Consider the following 13,958-nt stretch of genomic DNA (forward strand, 5'->3'; position numbering starts at 1 on the left):
ATCGTCTAACTTTCGTGCGTTCCCTTCGGTGATGGTCCCTTCCCTCTCTAACATACGAGCACTATCAGTGTCTTGCCTTCACCCACCAGGCTTAAGTGGGCCTCAGCTCTCGCTCTCTTACTTGGCAGAGACTTTTTCTGGGCTTGCGGGGGGCGAGGCGCCGCAGGCTGCTGGCAGAGGCCACTTTGGAAACCTGCCTGAGAAGCTAGCATGGTGGGTCGCGGGGAGCTGGTTTGGTGGGCTTCTCACGCGCTTTCCTGCCGCCTCTGAGCAGTAAAGCACCTGCGGGCACCTTGCGCGCGTTCTGCCGCCTCTGGGCGAGCTGCGCCCTGCGCGTTGGGAAGGGCGCGCGGATTGGAGCCGCGGAGGGCGGTTGCCGGGGAAGAGGGACAGAGCAGGACCGCAGGCATCTCGGGGTGACAAGTGCAGTTAGTTCTTTATTGTTTGGGCATTTTCCCCTCCTAGCGAATAAATCTGTCCAGCCCGAGACCTAAAAGTCAACAAAGAAGGCCAGGCGTCGCTTTACCGCTCCTGCGGCCCCAACACCCGCGTTGCCGCGGCTGCTCCCGCTGGGTAATCCCTTCCTCGGAAACCCGGACACACAAACGCGGGAACGCCCGGGGCTGGGGCGCCTTGCCCCGGGGCCAGGAGGAAAACATCTGTGGTTCCGAGGGAGTGCTGCGACGACCCTCCTCGAGCGCGCTGCCTTCCCTGATCCCCGCCCACCCCCGCTTTCGTCTCCGAATTTCTGTATTTCTTCACCTCGGACACTCGTTCCTGCCGACGAGGGCGGAAAAGGGATGCTGACCGCCGAGCCGCGGTCCACCGGGCTCCCTTGATGGAGGAATTTCCCTCGAGGTGGGGGAGGGGGTCTCCGGATGGGGAGGGAGGGAGTGAGAAGAAAAAATCCTTCCTGCAGACCGTCTAGTGCAACGCTTCCAAGGCTCTCCGATCGAGTGACGACGCCACCACCGAGCACTTTGAGAAAAAAAAAGAAAAATGTTTTGGGAGGGAATATAGTCCTGGGGAAGAGAACTTCAAATGTTAACTTTCACCTTGTTCCGGGCCTGACACGTTTTTTTTTAAATTGATAAAAAGAGAAGACAACTAAACACAGCTAGGGGGAAGCTCACCAGAAACTACCCAACTTAGAAGTGTTCCCAAGTAGAAGGCAGCTCGGTCTGTTTTCTACATGATGGCTATTACAGTGTTTACGTCACAGATAAAATTTAATCTCCATTGTCCCTTCGTGAACTCTTTATAGCAGAATAAACTGGTGAGCATTATTAAGGGAGGAAGGATTAAACAAACAAAATCCTGTTAATGTTCTTAACTTCTGTTTTCATTTTCTGAAGCCTGGAATACTCGGCTGATTTCACTGAAAGTGTAAAAAAATATTACTTTTCTCAGGAGTCTAACAGATTCGAATGAGCCATAGCAGAAAAGAATTCCTGGAGTGATAAAATTTAAAAATCTTGTTTTAGCACTTTAAAAATTGATCTCAATTTCATAAAAATGCTTATTAAGTTTCTTTGCAAAAAATTTTCTGTGATCAATACAAATTCCTTTCAATGCAGACCAAAGTAGGAGACCTGTAGCCCAAATTAATTAACCTTTCCTCAAGATCAATTGGTTTTCTGTTGATTTAGCAGTAATATTGTAGAACATTTAGCTATAATGTATTTTAATGTGATACCTCAATATGTCAAGAGGAAACACTCATTGAAAAGATAAAATTGCTTAACTAATTTAATAGGTGTTTAATAAATTTCTAAAAATATTTTATTTTCAAAAATCAAATCTTAATTGCTTATTTGGGTTGTAGTAAAGTGTGTTTTGCAACTAAATGGACTTAAGATAATGTCTAATTAGTTCAAGATAATTATGTGCAAAAGTTAATTATTTGTGAGCTACCTGGGGCTAAAATAGGTCATTAAATTATGCTGAAATTTAGAAATAAGATTTTCTCAAACAGAATCACTAACATCAATAGAAACTCATGAGAGTAAGAATGTAATAAAATGAAACAACTTGGAAGATTTTACAACCTTCCCATTTGGAAATAGAATCTGGAGACATAAAAGGTCTTTGTTTTTGTTTTTGTTTTTAAAGCAGCCGTCTCTGCAAGTTTTATTTTCTACCACTGATCCTATTTGGTGTGTCCAAATAACATTTAATAACAGATTACTTTCAATGTTCTGGGTTTTTTTCTTCCAAATAGTTACATTTAAGACCATAATGGTTTCATTGGTGTTTCTCTTTTAGCTCCCAGTCTAGCTCGGTTCACTGAACTTTGGACAGCTCAGACGGCAGCCCTCACCTTCCCACTGCCCCCTCCAGTCATCATTCTAGCGAGCAATGTGGAGCTGGAAAATACCCATCCATTTCAACTTTAACTTATAAAAGGAATGCATTTTCCTATAAACATTTTTTAAAAATCTGACAAGGGGGAAATCCTCACTTGCTACCTTTCTTTTTTCTAACTTCCTCATTTCTCCAATTATGTCAGCTGTGACTACACAGTGTAAGAGCAATGCTCACGGTGAGCATAAACTCCCCCTCTGTAGCCCCAGAAAGTGAGAAGCATCCCTCCTTCTAGATGACACTTCATGATATTTTGGGATTCTCTATGTTCTAGTCAAGGTAGAGTACACAAGCAGATTATTCTCCCTCAAAATCTGGGGGGGAAAAGGGCTTAAATGGAATAGGTGCTTGAGGACCGCGGAATTCAGGTGGGATGCTGGTCAAGTCACATCAAGATCAAGTTCAGAACGGCCAACACTAGGGCAGGCCTGACTCAGAGTTCTAAGTGTGATGTTTCCCTGGGTTGACTTTCTACTTCTTTCCTCAAGATTACATCAGGGGCTTTTTAAGAAAAATCCCTGAAACCCAGAAAAACAACCTGGAAATACAACCGCCCCCACCAAGCACTGCTTGGAAATAGGGAACAATGCATTCAATTGGAAATCTCTTTAGTTTCTTTTCCCGCTCTCCCATGAAATTTTAGTTACTCCTCTGCTTGTCTAATCATGTCCCAGGTCAGTTTTTTTTTTCCTCTCACACCAAAGAGCTGTTATTTTAAAACATAAGCAATTTAATGAGAAGAATGTAAGGGTTTTGTGGTGGTTTCTTTCATTTTTATATTTAATTTTAAGGACCCATTATGCACGAGGGAGGAAGGAGACTCCCATCTAGCGCTACACTCCCAGACAGCTGATTTTCTTTGCCTGATTCAGGTGACTGGTGCGTTTTTGGAAGTTCCCCTAGCTCTGGGTCCTTACCCGGGAGCCTTGAGCTTCTTCACTCCCATAACCCAGCTACAAACGCCTGGGTTTGTATCAGCTCCCAACATCAGCTCCCCCCAGAGCGCCAACCCCCACCGCGTCTTTCACCGATTTTGCCTAGGTGGAGGCCGATCACGAGCTCGAACTGCAATGAGCCGTGTTGCTCTGCAGGGCACCGGCCAGGTTTCCTCACCTCTCCCTGGAGTCACACTGCCTTCTGCAGACACGCGCTTCCTTTTGTTATGCCTGGCTAATATATTAATGGGGCGGATAACCCGGATCCTTTGGTGGTTGGGGGGGGCGGGGGTTGGGTGAGTGGCGGGGGTTGGAGACCCGGAAGGGAAAAGAACAGCTCTAGTTGCTGACCATTGGGCCAAAGACTTCAGAGGAGGGAGGCCTGGGGTTGGGGGCGGAGGGGGGGCGAGAAACGTCGTGGGATGCGTATTGAGGTGGGAAAAGTTCACGTTGAGGGCACGGAAAGTAAACTTAATTAAATGCGTGCAACAAGTTTTTGGAAAAGGTGATCTGATGTTAATGTTCTGTCCTGGGTTCAGAACTGCGAGGCGGGACGCGGCGCACGCTGGAGAAACTGCCCTGTTGGCCAAGCGGGCCACGGGCGTGCTGCTGCCTACCCTCCGCTTGTCCCCTCACCCCCGCCTGGAGCCCGGTCGCGCTGCGCGGGGGCTAGTCACAGGCGAAACATCTCAACTGCGTGTGGCACGGATGCCCCTCTCGGAGGGGTACGCCTTCTCAGACTCATCAAGCTCTAGCTCAGCCAGCCACCTTAGTTGCTCGGTTCCAATAGTTTCAAAAAAAAAAAAATAAAAGACTTCCAACCACGCTGGCTGGCTGCGCTCACGAGACCCCTGCCTTCCCCACCCTCACCTCTAAAGGGCTGGCCTCCCAGTCAGAGGTCTTAACTGATTAACCACAGACGATGGAACCCCTGCGTGGAGCCACGAAGTGGGCGCCAGAAACCGAGACCTCGGGGCCGGAGGCCTTGGGGCCCCGGGGGACGCGGCTACTGGGTGCGGGCCTTGCGTCTGGTCCCTGCCTCCCAGGCCGATCGCGCGGCGGAGCCCCCTCCCCGCCGGGCCTGCCGCCCCGCCCGCCAGACGGTGCCCGGGCGCCCCGAGACATATGCTGCCCGCAGGCCGCGCGGCCCGACGTGGTGCTCATTGCCGAGGCGGTTCTCAGCCCATCAAAAGCCCAGGCTTTCTTCAGCCGTATGGGCCGCGAGGTGAACAACAATGGCCCGGCCCCTTCACTTCAAAAGCGGTGATCAGGGGAAAGGCTCCCCCAGAGAATTTTTTTTTTTTCCTCCACAGCCTTTCATTCCTAGTTAAAAAAAAAAAAAAAAAAAAAGGCATCCGCAACTCCAAGGCCCGGGCGAGCCTAATGCCCTTTGATGGGGATTGAATTCATTATCTCCAATAACACAATTGTGCTTGGCCAACGAAAAGAGCAAAGCAGGGCTCTATCCCGCCCGAGGGGCCCGGCCGGGCGGGGCGGGAGGGCGAAGCGCGCTCCTGGGACCAGCTCCGAAGCGCGGTCTCGGCCAGTCTAGCCCAGGCTGCGGCTCCCCCCTGGGTGCCGGGGGCGCGGGGGCGCGGGGCCCGCCCGGAGGCTGCAGGACGGGTGGCGCCGCCCGCGGAGACAGCGCCGGGAGGGGGCGGGGCGGCTCTCTTGTTTGATTTATTTTTCGTGTCTCCCTTTGCAATCATTCCCCGAGGGCCGCCCCGAGGGCTGGGTGTTTACTCTCTTCCCTCCAGGACTCCAGTTGCGGAGCCGTCCCTGGCGCCCGGGGCGTGCGGCCCAGGAGGGCCGAGAAGCGCCCCTGGCTGAGCGCGAAGGGTCCCCAGCATCCCGGCCGCGCCACCCAACCCGGGTGCCCTCGGTTCGGGGCCAGCTTTGCTCGCACCCTAGCACCGATAAAACGGGGCTTTAAATCGCCCCTGTTCTGGAGTCCTTCTGCTCAGGCTCTCCCCCCACTTGCTTTCACGCCAGCCATCCGCAAGGATCGCACGCCCAACGGCGCTCCAGGAGCCTGGGCCAGGATGGCCGGGGCACCACGTCGTGCATCCGGGCGCAGGGTCCGGGTGCCGGGAGTGCTGCGCCACCCACTTTGCTTCCGGCTGGGTAGACACTGTCCTGGACCGCGACCTGGACGTCGGCGCCTCCTCCCGGGTTCCACTGCCGTCCTTGCCCTTTCAGCCACCTCTAGCCCTTGCTTCTCTGCTCTCCTGAGTGAAGGGAGGTGAAAAAAAGACTAAAACAGGCAGTATCACGTGCCTTCACCCAGTGTGTGTGTGTGTGTGTGTGTGTGTGTGTGTGTGTGTGTGTGAGAGAGAGAGAGAGAGAGACAGAGAGAGAGACAGAGAGTAGAGAGACAGAGACAGTGGGAAATTCCCTAAGAATCATGACCCAAGAAGACCTCTATAGCTTATTGTCTAAAATACAGGTTTCAATCATTTCATTACTAGGTATACTGCCTACACGACCCTATTGTCCCCCTCACCCATTACTGAGGAAATTATGTATTGCAGTTTTATTTCAGCCAGACAAAGAATGAGAGACAATTTAAAGGTTTTTGTTTGTTTGTTTGTTTTTTGTTTTGCAACAACACTTACGGAATCTGCTATGGTAGGAACTGTGGATTAGGATTGGTGGTTCCTTGCCAATTAGTCATGACTGTCCCAATCTTCAAGAGACCAATTCTTCACCTTTTTCTTCAGAGAATTAGACACACACACACGCACAGACACACGCACACACACACCCTATAGTATACACGTGCTGGCTCTGATATGTAGAGTGCACACATACAATTAAATATCTGATTTAAAGGAGCATCCATGAGAACTTGCCATCTACAAAACTGTCCCCAAAGTATGAAAGCAATAAAGTGATCAATTGATTTGGGTAAACCAAGAAAAGCGTTTCAGATTTCAGATTCTCAGCTAGGCATTATTCTCATCAAGAAATATAGGAATTTATTTAATTCCCTTCATCATTAAGTGGAGTAACCTTTACGAATTTGGCTCCTAAAACTCTGACCACTTCAATTTTTAGGCACTTGGGGGAGGGAGAGGAGGAGAAAAAATCCAATGTGATAGGTAAGATTAATGAGAAGCCTTCAGTTCTTTCTTCCTTTTTCTTTTTGTCTTATAGAACAGCATCCTGAATATAACTCATGTAAAACATATATTTACTTTTATGAAATCTTTTTCATTTACATCAAAAAGGATGTAAAACACTTACCTTGAAGATATTCTGAGACTCTAACAAAGAAGTTCATGGGTAGTGCTATTCTTTAGATGAGTTATTAAGCGCCAAATACTTATTACAAGTTATAAAAGAATGAGTGCCTTCTCTTCTGGACCCTTACCCCACTTTTTATTAACCTATTAAATAATAGGTTTAAATTTGGTGACCAGTACATTTCAGGTGTGGTGTTACTTTAGTCACCTTTTATAAAATCTCTTTGGTAACATCAATTGGAGGTTTAATCTTTGTCCTTAATTGTGACATGCTACTCCACATGTGGTAGATCGCTGCGCTTCCTTCACATGTTTAGAAATGTTGGGGAGAGAAAGGCATTTATACAGGGTAAGGAGGGCAGTGGTTTAGATTTTACAGATTAACAACTTGAATATGAATTTAACATAACATGTATGACCAGAATAAGTTCTGTGTAGGTAGAGATGGCTGGGAATTAATTTTTATGATATTTTGAGTACTACAGAGTAACTACATTCCGGATGCAGTCTAAGAACCATTCTGTGAATAACAACATGTTCAAAACAACCACCAAAAAGCTTTAATTCTGACATTATCCGCCAGACCACAGAAGGTACAGGATAGTCCTGTGGTTTATCACATAAACAATTTGTCTAGTGCCAGAGCACACATAAAGGATTATGTGACGTCAGGTAAGCAGGGCACTATAGGATGGATGAATTACTAAACAAAAGATACCATGATTTTCATGTGGATGTCTTTGGCTATGAAACAAAATTAGGAGGGAAGGAAATGTAAAACATTTCAGTAGAAATGAGAGTTCTATGTTATCTAAAGTGCAACCCCGAAGTATACTTAGCCTTGAGATTCACTGAATTATGGGGCCATAGAATATGGTGATGGAAAAGACTTGTTTATTATGTTTTCTAGTCCACTCACCTGCAAGATTATTCCCCTCAGAGTTTTACCAGGCCAGGTCCAGAATAGATTTAAATGTCAAGAATTGAAGGACTCTCTTTTCTTTCTTATCGGTGTAATGGAGAAGCATTGTATTCACAACACAAAACATTTTGCCAATGGAATATTTTCTCTGATAGTTAGGTAAAATGCCTCTTTGAGGATACATTTTTATTAGGTCTTAAACCTGTTTCAGATACCTGAATGTCTATTAGTCAATCTATACACATTTATTCCTTTAGTACCCCCCTAAGATTGATCCAAATTAAGTGCTCCAGGTGGGAAGACACCTTTAGCACGTATAAGCCTTTGATTTTTTTTTTTTATTATTCTTAATACTGAGAAGGGGATAAGAAAGTTAAACCTCACTAATTCATTTAAATTATACCAGATAATTATCAACAGGAGACTTGGTCCATTTGTGAGATGCCATCCAATGCTAGGTCACGCAGACTCTTCACATTTTAAGTATGACTATGGTAAGAAGGCAAAGGATTTCAATTTCTTAAAATGTGGTAAATTCTTAAATTGTAAGAAAAGAACCTAGAAACTAACCTGGGGGGTGGTTCATTTAAAGGAAATACTGTTTCCTATTCTAGAGTGAGTTTACAGTATTTGTGAATTTGTGGCCCACAGATTTACATGTGGCCTATTAGGAATATATTATGCCAGAGTTTTATATAGTAAAGAGACTGAGGAAGTTCATTATATAACTTCTAAAGAGAAGTTAAATTTCTAAATTTCAATTTCATGGATGCAGAGGCTAGTGCTTCAAAGTTGTATTATGATTTGGAATCTCAGACTCAAAACTATTCTGCATTCCCATGGCTCCGAAGGATTCACCCGTTTTCTCTACAGTGGCCACTGGGCCATGCTATGCTGAGGATTAACACTCTAGATCCACCACACCTGTCTCTTAAGTTACAACATCTCTACTGAGTTAGGCAATTAGAAAGCAAATCCTTACAGAATCTGACAAATTATTCACTTTGGAAGTTTAATCACAGTAAGAGGAGACTGAGTTAAGTTGGGAGAACAAGTGAGAAACAATCTCCAATGCATTCCACTCACTTATCTTATCTTATCAAACCGAATAGGTGAAAGGGAAAATTGGAATTGTCATCAAAATGCAAGTTGTAAGGCCTCTGATGACCCAAAGAGTAACATTTAGAAGTTGTGTAATAATATTATAGTCTAAAAATGCATTGAATACAAGATTGCAAATATATCAGGTTCTCTCAAGTTAGCTTGTGTGATGGGCAAGTTCCACCCAATTCTTGTTTCATATGGTACAACAAGTGACAACACTGGGTTTTATTTAAGTCTCTGTATAATAAGCACTACTTTTAAAATATTCAAGATCCTTCTTAAGCAGAGTGAGGTCTGTGATGTTTCAGGACATATTTCAAAGTCTTACATTCACTGACAGTTGTTACCGGATGAGACTGTTTGTGGAATAACCTGAGATTTTAATGAGCACAAATTAACAGAATAAAACATAGTCCTTTTTATCTCAGCCTTATCTTCAGCAACAGAAAGAGTGGTATAGTAGCCAGTGTTAAACCTGAAAAAAAAAATGTAGAACACAGTGAGATCCTTCTCAGGTACACTCAAGAGCACTAAAAATGGATTTATCGTGAAGGGTAACTAGCAGTGATTCCTATGCTGTGAGCCCCTCCTCCCATTTTTTTAAAAAAATATTTTCCACTCGGGGTAAACTCGTTTTCAAGAAAAACAAGAAAATAGGGATTGACAGAGAAATGTATAAGGGATGAAATGATGAAAGGGAGTGAGGGAGAGATGCCATGGCAGAAAAAGTAGATAATACTGGGTCTTCCATGGACTCCCAGCCAAGGGACTGGGCCAGTGAGATATGGGATGGAGGCAAATTAATGGCTGGCCAGAGCTAGACAGAGTGTGCTGGGGAAGGGCCAGGCGTGAAAAGATTTGGTGTTGTCATAGCAACGGACTCAGCCCTGCTCCCCCTCAAGCCCATTCAGCTCTGAGCTGCCGGAACACGTTTTTAATTAAAGCGTATAAAAGTTGTTTTGTAAGGACTTCTCCTCATCCGATAGATTTCAAAATGGTTAATCAGGCTTCATCTCCTTTTGATGCTCACAAGAGCATGTGCTACGGCGTGCACAAAAACCGCCTCGGCCGCTGCGGGCTGAGTTATCTCTCAATCACACCTAATGCCGGGAAGGAGAGGGCCAGCTCCTTATGTCGATACACATACACAGAATTCAGAGGAAAGTGGGGGGCCCATTTTTGTGACTGCGAGTGGAAACGTTTTCTTCGCTCTAGATATTATGGAATTCAGCCTTCTGTACGGGTATTGTCTCTGGTGACGTTCTCTCTAGCTTTTGAAAACAGCAAGATTTTTTTTTTCCTTTGGGAGACACAGTATTCAAAAGCCCCCCAAAAAGTTTTAAATTATTTGTGTCAAATAATATTTAATCTAGCATGGATACCCCAAGAAAAAGGGTTGTTTGGACCACTCTTAATGTAAAAAGATGGCAACCACTCCCCCCTTTTGTTGAGAATAAAAGGGCTCTCCCTTTTAAATCCTCTGTAAATTCATAATATACAGCAACAGTTGCATTTTCTTCTTTAATAAAATGGGTGACTTAATAGAAAACAGTATCTTTTGTTGATTTACTAAACAACTTCTTAGCAGATGACTTGAACCTTCTCCAGGTTTTTGTATCTCCCTTTCTCCTATGCTAATGATCTTAGTTTCTAATTTCACTGAAAAAGGAAAAGGGAAAAAAAGACGATTTTACCTGTCATCCATTCCCACATGTACCCTATATCCCAACTCAACATTTCTATTTCGGTACCAATACATTCTCTGCTAGGGCCAGGATGTGAAGGAGTCTTGCCTTCTCTCCAGGACAGACATATGTCCCAAAGTTCTTAGTCTCAGACCCCTCTCTGGTTTTACTGCTTTACTAGCATCTTCACTGTTGCTGTTTCCAATGGATCCTTCTCCTCAGCTTCAAACATGTAACAGTCATCTCTCTGTTAGGGGAAAACACTCCTTAAATTGATTTCACAAAGTCTTCTAGTTAACATTCCCTTGCTTTCCTCTTCACTGCCAAACTTTTCCAATGATTGGTCTTTAGCCACAGTGTCTCCTTCTCCATAGCCTTGCAACTTGTTCTGTGGCCCTTAAAACTTCTGTTTTGAAAAACATCAAAACAGCAAAACTCCCCCCCAAACTTGTCTTGAAGATCATCAGTGATACCTTGATTCAATGATGTTTTTACTCCATTTTTCCCCCTCTAGTTCCAAACAGCTCCAAATCCTCTTAGCAATGTTGACCACCCTCTCACCAGGGATGAGCACCAGTCTGTCCTTGCTCTCTACCTCCTCATGACTGCTTCTCTAGCTCTGTGACTATCTTTCCTATTCTAACTTCCACTGTTGTGGTCTGAGGGACAAAACCAACCCCTCACATTTGGAGAATGGCTTGACACTTGCAGCGAGGCTATGGTATTTTTAGGAGTTGGCCTGGGATTCACAGCCTAGGTGTTCCCCTGTCAAACATCAACTATTTTACTGAACACCAACATTAGACAAGGACACTCTAACTGTAGAAAGGTGAGACCAAAAGACCCCTTTGTAATTTTGTCTAAGCACAGACGAAAATAAAGTCACTGCAAACCACAAAGATGGTAAACATTGCTCACGCTTGCTAATACTAGTAACTGTTGCTTCTTTATGAATTACAGCTTCAGTTTTGTTCTAGTCTTCCCTCTATCTAGATAAGATTTCTTAAGATACACAATCATAGAATTACCGCCACATCCTGACAGTAAGCAGTTCAAAGTTTTACTTTCTTGAATCTTCCCACAAAGCATCTAACCTAAGCGCCAATCCTATAGTAAGTTATTTCTAACACCCTCTTACTGAAATGCCACACAGTTTCCTACGGTGTGTGGCCTTATTTGCAAACAAGCAATAAAACCAATTTGCTCAACCATAGGTATGTTCCTGACCGTCTTTGGCTAGAGCACATTGATAGGCCTTTGTTCCTTTGTCTTATGGTTCGAGCTACCATGTATCAAGCTAAAAGTCCATCCCTGTCCTCCAACAAAATCTCCCGTCTTATATCTACGCCTGTCTGCAAGTTATTTCCAATATCCAATAATTTAAATTACAGCAACACATTTCTCTCAGTAATAAGGCATGCATCCTGACTTCCATATTTTTCTTGTTTTCTTTGTTACTGAGGCTTGAAAAGTCATAGTCATCATTGACTCATCCCTCTTATGCCACATACATCCAAAATTAGGTAATACGCCTTATCAATACCCCCATTACCCCAGTCTTTCCTTCTTTGACAACCCAAAAGTCACAATTTTAGACTATACTACTCTCCACTATTTAAAATAGCCTCCAGAATCTTGTTGGCCAATTTTTGTTTGTATACTATTCCTAGCCTAATATTTCTGAGCAATAGCATTCAGTGAACAAAAATAAGTCCTAACCTCTTGGGGCCAGAGCTTTCACAGAAGTAAAATTAGGAATTACATATGAATAAATAGCATGGTTTTCTCCCCTTATAAAAGATAAATGTCATTGCTGCACACATGGAGTGGGGAAAGCAAGAATGCCTTGGTCACTACAGGATTTTGCTTCATATGTTGGGATCTATTTCAGAGATATCAAGAAAGTGAGGTACATGCAGAAGATTCTGGGTTAGAGGAGAACTGGACCACCTCCTGTGAAGGATGGTTTAGACTGGGGATGTTTGGCTACAGAATAAAACATTTCTATTACATTGGAGGGTACTATACTTATTTCAAGCATATGTGACAGAAATTAGAATTATTTATTGTGTGTCTTTGTAGAGAGTAGAATTAGGACCAGGAGGCAGAAATTCAAGAAGATGATAGATTATCACTCAGTATAAAGACATTTACAGCATAGTTATAGATAGCGTAGGTTACCTCAGAAAATAGTGAGCTTCTCAACATTAAACTCAAGTGTAGACTAGATGAGCACTCGGGTAAACATTTTCCTCAAATTTGTGCTTTATTGATTTAGATGTGATCATTCAACTTTCAATATTAATAGATTTTTGAACAAAATAAACTGTTTATTTCATGTATTCTGTTTTTCTTTGAACAGTAAATATCCATTTATCTTATCTCACATATTTACCCTTTTTGGTGCTCTCATTCTTCTCTATGTTACCATGATTCCATCTGTGATCACATCACTTTCCATTTGCCTAATCAACTCTCTTTAGAATTTCTTTTAGTGGAGCTCTGCTTACGATATTCTCTTATTTTTTTCTGGGCATTTGTTTCTAGGTTGTTGATTTTTTACTCTTAGCACTTTAAAGTTTTATTTTTCATTTATTTCATTTTGTTTTTTCATTTTATTTCCATTTCTAATCTCTGAGAAGTTAACGGTGACTCGTTACTATTTTGAAATTAATAAATTAATACATCTCTTTATTCTCTTTCTTAAGTCTGATAATTCCAACATCTGGATCATCTCTGGGTCTGATTCTATTGACTATTTTATCTTTTCACAGGGTCCTTTTTCTTTTTAAGACTTGTGTCTTGTTTTTTGTTTTCTGGTTTTTTTTTTTTTTAATTAATGTGAAATATTATATATAAAAGAGCAATTGAAACTGAGGTAAATGTCCAAAAGGGTAATACCTCTTCTTTCATCAGGCCATTAATGTGGGCATTTGAGCAAATTTAGTCAGCATTTGAGGTTAGTTTGGTCTTGTGGTTGCTATAGTTATCTTTAGTGTACCACAAATTTAAAATTTTTCCCATGATGGGCTGGGTTGCCACTATCTTGTGTTCAGTGTGAGGCTTAGAGAGCTGGAGGTATTTTTTTTTTTTTCTGTTTCTCTGCTCTACCCTCAGATTTTAGCAGGTTCTCTGTGTCTGCAGCATAGAGAGAGTCTACTCCCATGTTTTTATTTCCCCAAGAAGTACATGGCTGTTACCTGCTACTAGATCCAAGGATCGTGGCGGGACAGGGGAGAATTTCTCAGCTCTCCAGCTCCTATCTGTCTTAGGCAGGCCCTGTGCATCTCCTTCAGTGGCAGGTGGCCTCCTATTCAGTGCAGGGTCTAGAGCACAGGCAAATTCCCTGTCCCTTCCTCTAAATTCCACCTTGTATTGGTGAGTGTTTTAGACGTGAGTTTGGGAAGATCACCTTGATATAGTGGAAGCTACAATTTATCTTTACTCCTATGGCATAGCTTTCCCAAGATCTGATTCAAAAGCTGAATCTCTCCTCTTTGGTGAGACTTGCACTCCAATTTTTGTCTCCCCAGCATCATGGGACTGGAAAATTCTCTTCTTAGTTCTTTATCTTTTTAGTAAATGTTTTTTACTTGGTTTTTCTGTGAATTTGTATTTTGTCCAAGTTTTGTAGTTGTTCTCAGTGAGTGAATCTGATTTTAGCAACTCTATTATAGTCAGAAGCAGAAGACTTTTCCTTATT

The 13,958-nt window shown here is 43.4% G+C and overlaps 1 protein-coding gene across 7 annotated transcripts in view; it reads right to left on the reverse strand.

Annotated features, from left to right (window-relative positions):
- Positions 1-312: 312 nt before the first annotated feature.
- The window catches only part of MIPOL1 (mirror-image polydactyly 1), a 353,484-nt gene continuing 339,838 nt past the window's right edge, over positions 313-13,958 (reverse strand). For 3 of the 7 annotated variants that reach the window (XM_027572042.2, XM_027572043.2, XM_027572044.2), the window contains 2 exons: positions 763-978; positions 315-490 (listed from right to left, as the gene is read on the reverse strand). In XM_027572042.2, the coding sequence (XP_027427843.2) occupies positions 430-490; positions 763-978 (277 nt within the window). In that variant the 3' untranslated portion in view covers positions 315-429. Of the gene's footprint in view, positions 491-762; positions 979-13,958 lie in introns of all 7 variants that reach the window. The other 4 variants (XM_027572040.2, XM_027572049.2, XM_027572045.2 and 1 more) reach the window with 4 other exon arrangements.

Source organism: Zalophus californianus, chromosome 6 (genome assembly GCF_009762305.2).
Source record: "Zalophus californianus isolate mZalCal1 chromosome 6, mZalCal1.pri.v2, whole genome shotgun sequence".
NCBI lineage: Eukaryota > Metazoa > Chordata > Mammalia > Carnivora > Otariidae > Zalophus > Zalophus californianus.